The 14,755-nt window shown below is 37.8% G+C and overlaps 1 protein-coding gene across 1 annotated transcript; it reads right to left on the reverse strand.

Moving 5' to 3' along the window:
* Positions 1-1,541: 1,541 nt before the first annotated feature.
* On the reverse strand, positions 1,542-10,070 carry LOC139155797 (uncharacterized). The gene is made up of 2 exons (XM_070731078.1): positions 9,981-10,070; positions 1,542-4,265 (listed from the first exon to the last, which is right to left on the reverse strand). The coding sequence occupies exon 2, from the start codon at positions 4,253-4,255 to the stop codon at positions 3,326-3,328; it is 930 nt and encodes a 309-aa protein (XP_070587179.1). The 5' UTR covers positions 4,256-4,265; positions 9,981-10,070; the 3' UTR covers positions 1,542-3,325.
* Between the last annotated feature and the right edge of the window lie 4,685 nt (positions 10,071-14,755).

Raw genomic sequence — 14,755 nt, forward strand, 5'->3', positions numbered from 1 at the left:
AAATTAAACAGAAAAAGAAATACTATATTATATCCAAGTTACTGTATTTTTCGGAGTATAAGATGCACCTCCCCCCCAAAAAAGAGGCTGAACATTTGGTGTCTCTTATACTCTGAATGTAGTTTTTTGAAGCTCTTTTCCTTAGCGCTAGTGAGGTGCTAACGATCTTCCCAGCTTGTAGCTTTGTTTTCATTGCTACTTGGAATAAGGTTTTTTCCCAGCCCTACGTCTTTGCAGGCTTGTTTTCATTGCTACTCCCTCCGAAGATTTTTTTCAGCTCTAAGCAAGGGATTAAATAATGTGCTGAAACTGACAAGACTAAGGATGCTAGCCCGATGAATACCTGGTAGATTTCCCCCCCTATTTTCCTCCCCCAAAAGTAAGGTGCATTTCATAATCCGAAAAATACAGTAACTTCAGGACTTCTTAGCTCTTAACAAAATAGATGCTAAAGCTAGCTTGAAATTATCTTTCTGACCGTTTATAGCATTAGCAATAGAATTTAGACTTATATACCACTTCATAGTGCTTTTACAGTCCTCTCTAAGCCGTTGGAAATTATCTTTCTCACCTTTTAAAGCTGAATTAAGGCAAGATCCAAATTCTTACAATATTAACTACAGCTGCTAATAGGAGAACTCAAGCAAGAATGTTGAAGAACTGCTTATAAACACATTACTATGAAGCAGATATTGGTTCCTTCCGGTTCAGATTAGTTGTATAGAACTAGAAGCAGGAATTTCCCACTGCTCGCCAAACCAGCGATGGATGGCTAGGCACACCCACCCCTGAATCAGACCTCCTTAGATTAGAACTAAAATGTTTTCAAAGAAAAAAAAAAGTCCAGTTGCCTTTTGAGGGGAGAAAGCACCTTGGGACAACCAACTATGACATGGATATTGAGAATCTATGTAGACAATTTAGAGTTTAAACCAGGGCTTCCCAAACTTGACAATTTTAAGATTTGTGGACTTCAATTCCCAGAATTCCTCAGCCAGCTAAGCTGATTGTAGAATTCTGAGAGTTGAAGACCATGAGTCTTAAAGTTGCCAAATTTGAAGACCTCTGGTTTAAACCCACTTAGGTATTCAATAACCTTTTAGAGGTTAAGGAAAACAAAGAATGGAAAACAACATGGAACCATGTGGCTTTCAAACAATATTCTCAGTCTACAAATTACTAATGACTGGACAAAACCTCTCACTCATATTGAAGGATAGGGATGACAATTGAAACAAAGGAGGCACTAAAGCAGTTTATCAAGCAGGAGTCCCAGCAACTCCAGGACTACCAGTGATTTCCAGTCTTCTTTCTACAACCCTCAACTTCCATCAGCCCCCCCTCCATCCCTCTCCACAATTGCTGAAAAGTGATAATTCAGCTTTTCACCACTTCGAGATAGGAACCAGTAGGAAACACTCTAATGTCGGTATATCACAGTTTCAAAAAAGTGTTCAGCTCAACATTGCAGTCCATCCAGATGCATGGTTTTTCAGCACCAAGTTTGCAATGCTGTAAACCATGCTTGCCATCAAATGTTGCCTGCCACTCTTTTGAGGTGTGAGAGAGCAAAAATAGTTGATACGTGTGGAATTGTCAACTTAGAGGAGAGCTGTTCAGGAAATAGTAAAACAAAAGACATTCAGTTGTTTGACTCCAATTGTTCAGAAAGTCAGTGTGTTTGAATGGAACCTTCTGTTCAAATCTTGATATATTCATTTTAAATAATCTCAGGAGTCTCTTTCCTTCTTTCCTTCCTTACTTCCCTCCCTCCTTCTCAAAAACAACTTCTACTATCATGTGAACTGCCAAAATATTTCCTGAAAACTGAGCAGAGTCCACTAAAGGATTGAGGCTACAGGAATAGGGGGATTTTCCACCGTCTCCATCTTAGACTTGACAAATACAAAAAAGGAATCACTTTAGACTGATTCATGATGGCAATTGACATTCATTCACAAATAGCCTATGTATTGCATTTCTTTGCATCTGATGCAGTGTCCAGACAACATAAACCATAACTAAATTCTTGCTGGATAGAGAAATATTCCAGATTTGAGATAAGTTAATAGCAACCATGGAAGAGACTTAGGAACCATAGCCCTTAGAAGATCAGGAAAGGAGTGATTAAGGTAATGATTGAAATGGCAAAAGGATGAATGAGAAACAAAGCATTCTCAAAAGAGAAATGCAATTCAGACACAGCATTCTTTGGGAGATTGTGTCCACTGGCTCTTCCAAGACTATTAGCCAAAGCTACTCCTTCTCCATATTTGAACTCACTATTAATCTCCACTATAGTAGCTCTCTCTAGTTTATTATTATAGTAGCTGCCTGCCATTGTGAAAACAGTCAAGCGGGGGTACATCTCCACGCATTTTTCATTTGCCACCTGTTGCACTAGTCTGGCTTCCAATTCATCTTCAGTTTGGTTTCCAGTGGGCTTGACATATTCCCCTACACACTCACTCAGAAAAACATCTCTTGAAACTGGCTGGATAGAGTTTGGGTGGTAAAATTGGTGGCAAAAGGGTGATGGTTTTAATTCCGCCAACGTTCTTCCTCACTGTCATTAAAACAAAAATACATCTTGGCTATGGGGCTGCCTAAGCTGTAGCTCTCAGGGTCCTCCATGGCAGCATCTACAAAAGGTTTTCCCACTACATATTTCACTTCATCGCCCTTTGGCTTTGAGTCCACTGGGTTGCCATCATCAGGTCTAGAACTGCCTCCTTCTGAAGAACTGGAGAAAGTATGATACTGCTTGATTAAAATTTCTGTCACCACATGTTTCAACACAGTGGCTTCCATCTCGTCCTTTGTTGTATTTCCAGTGGGTTCAAGGTATTCTTTCATTGTGATGTTCACACAGTCTCTCACAAAGATGTCTTGTGGAACAGGCTGGATGTACTGGGGATAGTAAATGTGCTCAGAATAACTATGGCAATTTTGGGACCACCACCACTCCTCATTCGGGTTGTTCAATTGAAAATGTTGATTAGACATGGCATGTTCCAGAATGGAGCCTCCAACAGCTTCTGCCCATTCAATTGCTGCTCCATTCAAATTCTTCAACTTGGGCAGTTTAGGTTTCCAAGATTTGGGATTATACTGTCCCCAGTGAGGATTTTGGGGATCATATGATTGATGTGAGAAAGACCCAGGATTTTTAGGGTTCTCTGGATATCATGATGGATGTGGTGGGTTTGGGGGTTTGACCGAATATGATGGAAGATTTCCTGGTTTTTCTGGGAGGATATGCTGGGTTTTGAGGGTTGACTGAATATGGTGGAGGAAGCGGTGGGTTTGGGGGGTTGACCAAATATTATGGAAGAATTCCTGGTATTTCAGGGATGACTGGATATTCTAGAGGAGGTGGTGGCTTTGGAAGCTCGAACGAATATGGTGGAGGATTTTCTGGTTTTTCAGGGATCAACGAATATGGTGGGAGATATGCTGGGTTTTCAGAGTCGACCCATTGAAGAGGTGGTAGGTTTGGGAGGTTGACTGAATATGGTGGAAGATCTTCTGATTTTTCATGGATGAACAGATGTTGTGGAAGATATTCTGGGTTTTCAGGGTAGTCCCATTGAGGAAGTGAAGGAGCTGGTTGTTTTGTGAGGTTGAGAAAATATGACAGAAAATTTCCTGGTTTTTCAATGATGGATGGAAATCCTGGAGCATATGCTGGGTTTTGAGGGTTGACCGGTGGAGGAGGTGGAGGAGGTGGTAGATTTGGGAAGTTGAACGAATATGATGGAAGATTTTCTTGTTTTTCAGATGGAAATAGTTGAAGATGTGCTAGGTTTTGAGGGTTGACCCGTGGAGGAGGTGGTAGATTTGGGAAGTTGAACGAATATGATGGAAGATTTTCTTGTTTTTCAGATGGAAATAGTTGAAGATGTGCTAGGTTTTGAGGGTTGACCCGTGGAGGAGGTGGTAGATTTGGGAAGTTGAACGAATATGATGGAAGATTTTCTTGTTTTTCAGATGGAAATAGTTGAAGATGTGCTAGGTTTTGAGGGTTGACCCGTGGAGGAGGTGGAGGAGGTGGTGGTTTTGGAGGGTTGACCTGATTTGAGTAGGCAGGCTTCTTCAGTGAAAGATTACCTGGGTTAACAGGTCTATTTGGGGGAAAGGGTCTGCTAAATTTATTTGCATTTCGAAAGGGGATGCTTACTCCTCTAATGGAGACAATCGTCTGGAGCAAAATGAGGAGAATCACAATTGAGCAGGTCAACAGGAATTTTCCCATGGCGACAATTCTGCAAGATAAAATGGGGAAGACATCAAGTTTGAGAGACATGCATGTATGACACAAATGATACAAATTTATCAAAGAGAGCAGTCCCAACAGTGTTTTTCAAGAGGCGACTGAACTTTTGGTTTTTTCCTTGAAGACATTTCACTTCTCATCCAAGAAGCTTCTTTAGCTCTGACTGGATGGTGAGGTATGGAAGGATTTATACTTGTTGCAGACAGCTGGTCATTTACATTCTTTTAGTGAGTCATTAAAGCCAGCTGGAGACTTATCTGTGTCATCAGGGTCTCCTGAGGAGTACAAATTGGTATGGAGCCTACTTAAAATGTGTTGTTGTACAAGTTCTAAGAAGGTTGTGTAGATTGGAGATAAAATCTGGTATATTGGAGATAGATGATGTCATATCATCATCACCACCACCACCCTGCTGTTGAGAATATGGACTTTGTTGTCTTCAAGAGAGTGTCTTTTAAATGCAGATGGACTTGAAAAAACACCTTTGGGACAGCCATAATCTGGATAACTAAGAATCTGTATAGACACCAAGGAGACCAGTGTTTTCCCCAAAACTATTTGTGGCAGACAGCTTGTAGAATGAGCAGTCAAGAGAAATTGTAGAGCCTCTTGTCTCCTTAACCAATTAGCTTTAATAAGGAAATTATCCCAAACCCAGGAAAATTATATGCTTCTGGAATCACATGAAATTTGCTAAAAAGATTAAGTAGTTATACAACTGGGCAAAAAATAAAAGCTCAAGTAAGACTAATTCTTAAATATTTTATTCTTGTAGGAGGGAGGCTGGCTTCCTACACCCCAATCCTTACATCTACTTCAATGTAGCACATATGCTTTTACCCACAGCCCAAGAATCAATGGAAATGTAAGAGTTCAAACTGCAAGATTAAACAAACCCAGCTGGATGACCTATCCTTATAAAAAGGAAGGCAAGGACAAATCACTTCTGAAAATCTTGCAAACCTGGGCTTGAACTATGTACATTTTCCCACAAAAAAACAAAATAGATCAAACAACCAAAACAGTAAGTTTTGCGAAGAATTGGGTGATATTGAAGGACTGGTCCTTCTAGCATTCTTTAGCACATCTTCTGCAGTTACAGTGAATATTATCTTATCCTATCCTATCCTATTCTATCCTACTTATCATATGCTTAGTGATTATAGATGCAATTAACGATTATGGAAAACTGCTTCAATGAAGATCCTGCCATAGAATTTTTTTAAAAAAAATTATTTATGTATTTTTCATATTTACCACTTATATCGGTCAAAGAGAGGCTCTGGACAGTGCACAATATAAGAAATAAAATCAACATCACAATAATTTAAGATTAAAAAGTGTAACGGTATTAAAAAATAACTTGATTAAATCTCCAAGATAGAGATTAGTAGTTGTTAAAAGAGATGGGGAGGGGTTTCTTACAGGGCCAATCAGCCCCACAATGGTGTGAGCCTCTCTGACCCACACGAAAGGCTGCACAGTTAAATTTTGACCAAGGTTCGATGATTAAGTTTAAGCAGTTCCTAAAAATACAGGAAGACTGAAGACAGAGGACCATCGGTTGTAAAACTGGATCCCTGCCTTTCTTTTAAGTTCTAGTCAACTCTCCTTCTCAATTCTTTCACCAACTATTGGCTCAATACATTTTCATTTTGTTAAACATTTTTCTCTATTTTTCACATCTGCTCCTGGTGTTATGCTATAAAGGAGGAGGAGGAAGATGGCTCCTGTCTTAATCAACACTTATAAGTTTGTGAAGCAAGAATAAATGTACTCAGTGATCCTTGTAAATCTGAACTTGGAGTTTTGACTCCTGTAAAAAATTTATATTCAGCCACAACTGCGTGTTCTCTGTTAACCTGACTCCTGTATGTTGCTCTGAGCTCTTTCAGGAATCATGGCAGGAGGGTCTAACAGGCTGCTCTGGGTCAATTTAAGCAGAAGATTCCCATATGTATTCTAATATGTATACATAGCATACATGTGCATGAATGCTCATTGAACAGTATTTTTTAATTTAATACAACTTACGCTACTTTCTTCTTACTGTGTATGTTTTAATTCTGAATTCATTGTTTTAAATACTTGCTTCTTGTGTCTATCTTTATGTAAGTAGGCTTATACATTTATTTCGCAACTTTTGGCCAGGATGCCTTTACCCAGAAAATATGTGGGCAAGTGTGTTGCAAGCATTTAAATAATTAAGAACATTCTGATGACATGGCACAACATACAGAGTGAAGGAATGTCAATCCAGAAAGTCAGAGCTGCTGTAGAAAAAAGCAGCTATTTAGCTATATTTTTTTATAAATGTAATTGTAACATAAGTACTGGCATCCTGTTCTGAAATTTTTACTGTTCATTCTGTTTACATTAACCCGATTTTTGAAATCGTATCTTCTAATATTAAACTTCAGTAACTGAATTGGAAAATGAAAAGTGTCACCCTAAATGAAGAGTGTAAGGCTATATAATTTTATATGCTCACAAAAGACAACTTTTGAGAACCCTTAAACAGTATGACATTGTGACTTCCTAGATCTATAAATTGCTATAAATTCTATGAAAGGGGGAAATAATATTTTCTCCCACTCCTCAAATAAATATGGACTCCAATGACAAAGATTTTTTTTTCATGACATGTTCATAGCCTCTACTATACCAATATTTGCCAATACCAATGTTTGAGAGGTTGTCACAGAGAGGAGGGGATCAAGCTATTTTCCAGAGCACCTGACGGCCAGACAAGGAACAATGGATAGAAACTGATCAAGGAGAGATTCAACCTAGAAATAACAAGGAATTTTTTGACAGTGAGAATAATCAACCAATGGAAATGAAGTTGCCATTGGAATTTGTGGGAACTTCCTCACTTGAAACGTTCATGAAGAGTTTGGACTCCCATTTGTCAGAACTATTGTAGGTCTTCTGCTGGAATGGGGGGTTGGACTAACCTACAAGGTCCCTTCCAACTCTGTTAATCTATTAAACTGTTTGTTAAACTAATATACAAAGCCATATGATTCAGGGAAGTAGTTATGTCTAGTCTAACAAAAGAGAAGTCATAGCAGACTTCCATTATTTGAGAGACTATCACAGGGTGCATAAACCTACTTGACCAACTTTAGGACAGGACAAGAAATGATGGGTGGAAAATTATTAAAGAGAAATCCAAACTGGAGGTCTACAAGGAGAGACTAGACAGAAATTTGTTTGGAATGGTTTAGGATCTCCTGTCACAAGCAGAGGTTGGATTAGAAGGCTTCTAAGACCCTTTCCAACCATGTTATTCTATGCTCTATGAGTTCTTTGTTATCAAATCCAAATTTTGGGGAGCATTAAGAGCACTCTCTTCCTCTCATCCTTTTTAGCATCCTGAAACTTCTTTACATCTTTTGTGGAATAAATGGAATAAAACACGTAGTAAGGTTTGTTGTTGGCTAAAAGTTCCAAACTTAATTCCCTAAAAATTATTCCCCAGGACACAGCAAGGAGGACAAAAAGGGTATGTGCTTTCTCGTGAAAAATGGCTAAAAGAAATAACCCAGCAAGAAATTAAGAAAACACCAGAATTCTTTTAATTAGGTATTTCAAATAAGAAATATAAAAAAGACATATATTATCTAATATTCCACATTTTAGTAGCAGCTAGGATAGCTTTTGCTCAAAAATGGAAAGACTTTGAGACCCCAAAAGAAACAGACATATTTAAGAAAGTTTTAGAATGTGCTGAGCTTGACATGATGACGAGAAGGTTGAAAAACCAAGAAGAATCAGAATTTTATGAGGTTTGGCAAAAGGTATATATCTGGTGGGATAGAAAGAAACAGAGATAACCTTATTTTTACACTACTTTAAATATAATTGTACCTAGTATTTATATTGTATTAGATAGTGATTATTCACAATATAAAGATAAACTCCTTCTTTCCTCCTCTACTATTTCTCTTTTTTTCCTTCATAGTTCATTTTAAGTTACAATCTTAAAATTTCTATATATTTTTAAATGTTTTAGATGTGTTTTTACTTATCTTACAATTAATATTTCTAAGTATTTTATAAACAATGATAGAGTTAATTTCTTTTCTTTTTTACTTATTACAAATATAAAGATGACTTCTACTTTGAGAGGAGCGATTGTTGCTCCACTAAATGTTACATGTAATGTATGTTTTGTCTGTCTTTGCAACTTAATTAAAAATATCTCATTCAACAAGATGATTCATAAACGAGAGCAAATGTATCTCACTTTCCTATTTGTATCTTCTCACTTTTGTCTCACTTTTGTCTGCCTGTCCTCCTTCCTCTGGTTTTTTTTTTCATCCATTTGTATGCTGTAAGCCTCTTTTAGTAAAAAAAATAATTTAAGAACTTGTGTTATTCTTCATACCTTAGATGACACCAGGTTAGTCATCCTATGACAATCTGTCATTTTGTTCATCTAGCACTGGTGAAATCCATTTTTTTTACTACTGGTTCTGTGGGCGTGGTTGGTGGGCAGGTGTGGCTTGGTAGGTATGGCTGGTGGTTGTGGCAGGGGAAGGATATTGCAAAACCCACATTCCCTCCCCACTCCTGAGGGAGGGGTATTGCAAAATCTCCATTCCCACCTCGCTCTGGGGCCAGAGTATTTGCCGGTTTTCCAGATGACTAAAAATTTCTGTTACAAGTTATCCAAACTAATCAAAATTTCCACTACAGGGTCTCCAGAACCTGTCAGAACCTGCTGGAATTCACTCCTGGTTTAAAGTCATTATTTGTACCAAAGTGTTTCACAACTAGCTATAGATCTATTGATAAAGGCAGGCATCCGTTTCATGCCTAATACCGTTGCTGATCATATCTCTGTGCCAAATCATGCAAACTGAGTGCCAACTTTTATTACAGAACATGGTAGGGTTAGATCAGAAGATCTCCAAGGTTCTTTCCAAGCCTGTTATTCTCTGTTCCAGAAGCAAAAAAAACCAAACAACATTGTCTCATCTTTGAATCATATATGAATTGCGAGAGGTTGCTCAATCCTTCCCTAACACTTAGAGCCGTCTTGGCAGGACGGTTTCTAAATACACATACACAAAAAACTTTTTTAAAAATATAGACAAACAAATCATGTCTGCATCCCATCCAGAACTACTATTCATGTTGTAATTTTTTTTCTTCCTCCATTTGCTTTTTATTTAAGAGGAGTTTTGCTCTATCAAAAAGACAAAGTGCAGGTAACCGTGCTGGGCCAGTGGGAACATCCGGCTTTCACTCTATCTATCAAAACAGTCTCTGCTTCTCTGGGCAGGGAAATTCCCAGATATAGCAGCTGCTAGTCAAGAAAATATACCAGATCAAAGACACCTGTGAAGACTTTTTAACAGAAGTGCCTGATTTGATTGCAGTTAATTGCAGAGCCCCTTGAATAGAAATTTCAGATATTTTCACTGCCTCTTGTTTTTCCTCTATTGCATTATGTAAGGAGAACACAGGGTCCTCCAAGTGGAATTCACCTCAATCCCATGAAATCATCTTTGTTCTTCCAAGCAGTTTATCACCTTAAGAGAGATGTATAACATGAATGGAAACACGCTCCTTCCCAGCAAAGACGGCAGAGGTGTTTTACCTAAATAAGAAACCCGTGGCTTCTCTAATGGGGCTGGCATGTGTGCATTTATTTATCCATTGAATTGTCATGAATCAATGAAAAGTTACTTACCCTCGTGTCAACAAATTGACGAGAGGCTCTTTGAAGACTCTTTCTTCTCAAAGAGGCTGGTTGTGTTCTTTTTTATATCCACAACTCTCCGGATGCTGTGAGTAACAATAATTTGGGAATCTACACAATTTAGGAACTGCCTCTGAACCAACCCTGTGTTCTAGTAAATAGATTTTAAAAATGACACATTCTATGGGGCCGTTCCTAGAAAGGGAGGAAACTTTTAACAGTTTTGGGCATGTAGCCAAGACTTGCAGCCTTGCTTCTGAGTTTGACACAGTAAATAGAAATGAATAAGAGTTTTCCATTCACCACAAGACCTTTGACTGTATTTCTAGGCTCTGGCTTTAAGTTTCAAGAAAAGGAAGGGTTCGTCCTACCTGATACACTTCTTCTCATTGGTAGGTAGAGTTATCATCCAGGGTGGGTTGACTTCAACTGAGGACCGAGTTTGTTAATTTGAATTGAGGGCCTCTACCTTGCCTGGATCTCAAGTTATGACGAATTCAAAGACACTGACATGACACGACCATCATCAAGTGGAAACCAACAAACTCCACGTGGCCGACATCCTCTCATCAAGTCAAAAAGAAATGTTATACACAAATGAACTATGTACAAAGAGACAATTTCACTGAATTGGCATGGGGTGGAGATATATAACTGGATATCATCAAAATACTGATGATCCCTCACCCATGCCGTCAGATGATCTCACCCAATGGTTTCATGTAAATGTTAAATAGTAGGGGGGGAGGACAAACCCCTGTGGCACCCCACAAAGGAGAGGCCGAGGGGTGGATGAGTGCCGTCTGGTTATTGAATTAATCCATTTGCTCTGTATAGATAGTCCTTGACTTACAACTCTTTGTTTAATGACTGAATTTGCAATAGCTTACAAATGGTCATTGAATTTAAAACCATTGCAGCATAGTCATAAGATCAAAATCTGGATACTTGGCAACCAGCATGTACCTTCCCAATTGGTTTCCAACAAGCACAATTAATGAGGAAAGCCAGATTTGTTTAAGGACTGTTTGATTCACTTCAGAAGTCCAGTGATTCACTTTACAAGAAAGAGATGAGAAGCTGTGGGAGAATTTTGGGGGCATTTGTACTATGTGATCCTATCTTTGCCACCATCTAGGGGCACTTCTAATTTGTGTTGATTGTGTTTGGGTAGCTGAGGAACTTGTTGGCAAAATGCCCTTTTACAAATTATCATATTGCTTTTGATGTTGAAAGCATTCCCAAAAATATTATGTTTCATATCCAAATCTAAATTCTCTCATCAATGAAAAATAAAAACAAGTTGCCAAAGCCCTCCTGGGAAATGTGTGATGAATTAGGCTTAAAAGATGTTTGGAGGGAGAAACATAAAACAGTGCAACAATACACATGCTATTCTAACTCACACCATAGTTGGTCAAGAATAGATATGGCCCAGGACACAGCATCAGTAAACAATGAAGTAGAAGAAATTGAGATTGAACCTAATAATCCATAATTCCATAACACTAGCATGAAGAAAAAAGAAAAAACAAATTAAATGGATTATAGACAGAAAAAATGTAAAAGAAAAACAATATAAACAAGTGCTGGAAAAAGAATTATATATATTTTTCCAAATAAAGAAAACAGAAGAGGCAACACCACAAATAATTTGGGATACAAGCAAAGCAAACATTCGACGTTTGACCATCTCATATGTAGCAAAAAGAAATAAAGAAAAAAGAGCCCCACAGGAACAATTAAAACATTAAAACAAATAGAAACCAATCGCCAAACTGACCCAGAAAGCAAATATCTTGAAAAGAGACAACATATTAGACATAAGATTACTTTAATTGAGCAAGAGGAAATTGCAGAACAAATAAAATTAGCTAAGCAAAAAAAAATTGAGCAAGAAAATAAACCCGGTCACTGGTTGGCACACAAATTGAGAAAGGAAAATTATAGAAAAGTAGAGGATAAATAGGGTATCATACAACACAGTAAAGAACAGGGGGGGGGGGGGAAATAGAATGGGAATTCTTTAAGAAATTATACACACATGAAGAGGTAGAAGAGGGTAAAATAAGAGACTTTATAAAATCTGTAAATATGAAGCCACTCACTGAAGAACAACAAACCTTAAATAGACTAATAACAATCACTGAATTACAAGCAACAATAAAAGAAGGTTTGGTATACCGGTTGAATTCTTTAAGCAAGAAATAAATATAATGGAAACAAATATGTTAGAAATATTTAATGAAATAGTTCATCAGGTGAAATTGCCACCGTCATGGTCTGAGGCTCTAATAACATTGATCCCTAAGACAGATAAAGATAAGGAAAAAATTCAAAACTATAGACCAATATCTCTTTTGAATGCTGACTACAAAATATTTATCACAATATTTGCAACAAGGATAAAAAAAAATTTAGATCAAATAATACACCAAGACCAAAATGGGCTTTTACCCAAAAGACAGGTCAGAAATAACTTGAGAACAATACATTCGAATACTATGAAAACAACCCGGGAAAGCAGATGGTATTGGTTCTTCTTCATGCAGAAAAAGTGCTTGACAATGTAAACTGGAGATTTATTAAGATACAATAAGAAAGAATGAAATTTGACCCCAAATTTGTAAAATTAATTAATTCTATATATTTCAAACAAAATTGAAGAATATTAATTGAACAGACGGAGAACAAACAGTCAGATTTGAAATTGAAAAAGGGGTAGGACAGGGATGCCCCCTATATCCCATCCTATTCATTTTAACATTTGAGACACTATTTATAAAAGTTCGATAAGATAAATAAATTAAAGGAATGCAAATTAGGAAAGAAAGAAAAGAATTACTGGTTTTTATAACAGAAGAACCCACGAAAACCATCCCAAAATTAATACATCAAATAGAAGAATATGGAAAGGTGACAGGATCAAAAATCAATAAAAACAAAACAAAGATTATAACTAAAAACTGCGCTAGAAATTTAATAGACCAATTGGAACAAATATCAGATATGAAAACAGTAAGAAAGTAAAACACTTGGAAATTTGGACATCAGCAAAATGCACTACACTAAAAGAAGATGATTATAATAAGTTAATAGAACAAATAAGAAAAGAGCTACAGAGTTGGAGGAAACTATAATTACCACATTTTTTGGTGTATAAGATGAACCTTTTTACCTCACAAAATTGTTTAAAAATTGTGTGCGTCTTATACATCGAATGTTGCCGAGGGCGCCGGGCAGCCCTCGGTGGGAGGCTTACACCTCACCTCCAGTCCTGGCGGAGGCAGAAGTGGCCGCAATAGCGGCCACTGCTGAGGCGGCTCCAGTGGCTTTCAATTGAGGAGCAGCAGGACCAGGAATGTCACATCCACGCCCCAGGTCCCTGCCGCCAAATCACAGGGCTGAGGAGGTCGGCGAAAAGGCCCTGAAAGGGCAGAGCCATCATCCACACCGGCACCTTGTTCTTGGGTGGCGGACTCGGCTTGGGCGAGCGGCTGTGGCAGGGGTGGGGCAGGGGTTGGCTCTCCCCGGTTGAGACAGCTTCACTTCGGAAACTAATAAAATAAAACTAATAAAACAAATACATAAATAAAATATTGAGAAATCTCGATGTTCCCAAACTAAGATGATAAGCCCCAGAGATTTATAAACGATGTAGAGAGATAATTGCTAAAATATTTTGAAAGTTTGAGAACTTCTGCAATATATAGATTTGATTGTAAACAAAATACTGTAAATGGTAAATTGATTTCCTGCCTAACCCTAATCTAATGAGATCATTCAATTTATCCTATGAAATGTTTGCTCAAATTCATTTCTCATTTTAGGGGGCATCAGGAGTAAATACAGTACTGTGTTTCCCTGAAAATAAGACCCTGTCTCATATTTTTCTGGAACCTGAAATAAGAGCTTGGCCTTATTGCCATACACTCAAAAGCCCAATCGGTCTTATTATCAGAAGATGTCTTATTTTGAGGAAAACAGGTTGATTGAAACTGGTTCCTATTCTGAGGTCCCTATAAAATGCGACTTTACAGAACTGCAGAAATGCCACACTTTGAAGCCTACAAAACGTCTTAATTAGTTGTCTTCCCCATTATTTCCCCATTATTGGGTGAGCAATTGGATTGCATTTAACCTGTGCCTTGTGTGTACCAGAAAATCCCTTTCACATTTAAAAAGGAAGCTGTTACTGTTTTTCTGTTTATAAAAACTTTTGAGTTTTTCTTTTATCGTGTAGTGTGTGTCTTCCTGGACTAATTACCCTTTAATTACGGGCAGTTGAGACCCGCCGGCAGAACAGTTCTCAAATAGTTTTAATGCAGGTAGCCCTTGACTTACAACCAGTAATGGGCTACCAAAATTTTTACTACCACATTGTGGATGTGGCTTATGCATTTTGTTTCAACACCTTTCAGTGCAAATTGGGTTCTCTGGGGTGGAGCTCCAAATTTTGCTACCAGAACTGCGTTCCTGACCCTTCCCATAGGAGCCCATCACTGCTTACAACCATTTGTACAGTGACCATCAGTGTTCCCGCTAATTTTTTTTCAGTGTATAGTGTCTGAGCAGCAGTCCTTTCCGGACTGGGTGGCATAAATATCAAAATGAATGAATGAATGAATGAATGAATGAATAAAATAGGGGGGGAAATTCCCTTCTTTTTTGTTAAAAGAAATTAATAATAAAACAAAACCAAAATCTAATACTATTAAAACTAAAACAACAAGCAAAACCAAAAACACAACTATTAATAAATCCAT

The sequence above is a fragment of the Erythrolamprus reginae genome, unplaced genomic scaffold (genome assembly GCF_031021105.1).
Source record: "Erythrolamprus reginae isolate rEryReg1 unplaced genomic scaffold, rEryReg1.hap1 H_60, whole genome shotgun sequence".
In the NCBI taxonomy this organism is placed as follows: domain Eukaryota; kingdom Metazoa; phylum Chordata; class Lepidosauria; order Squamata; family Dipsadidae; genus Erythrolamprus; species Erythrolamprus reginae.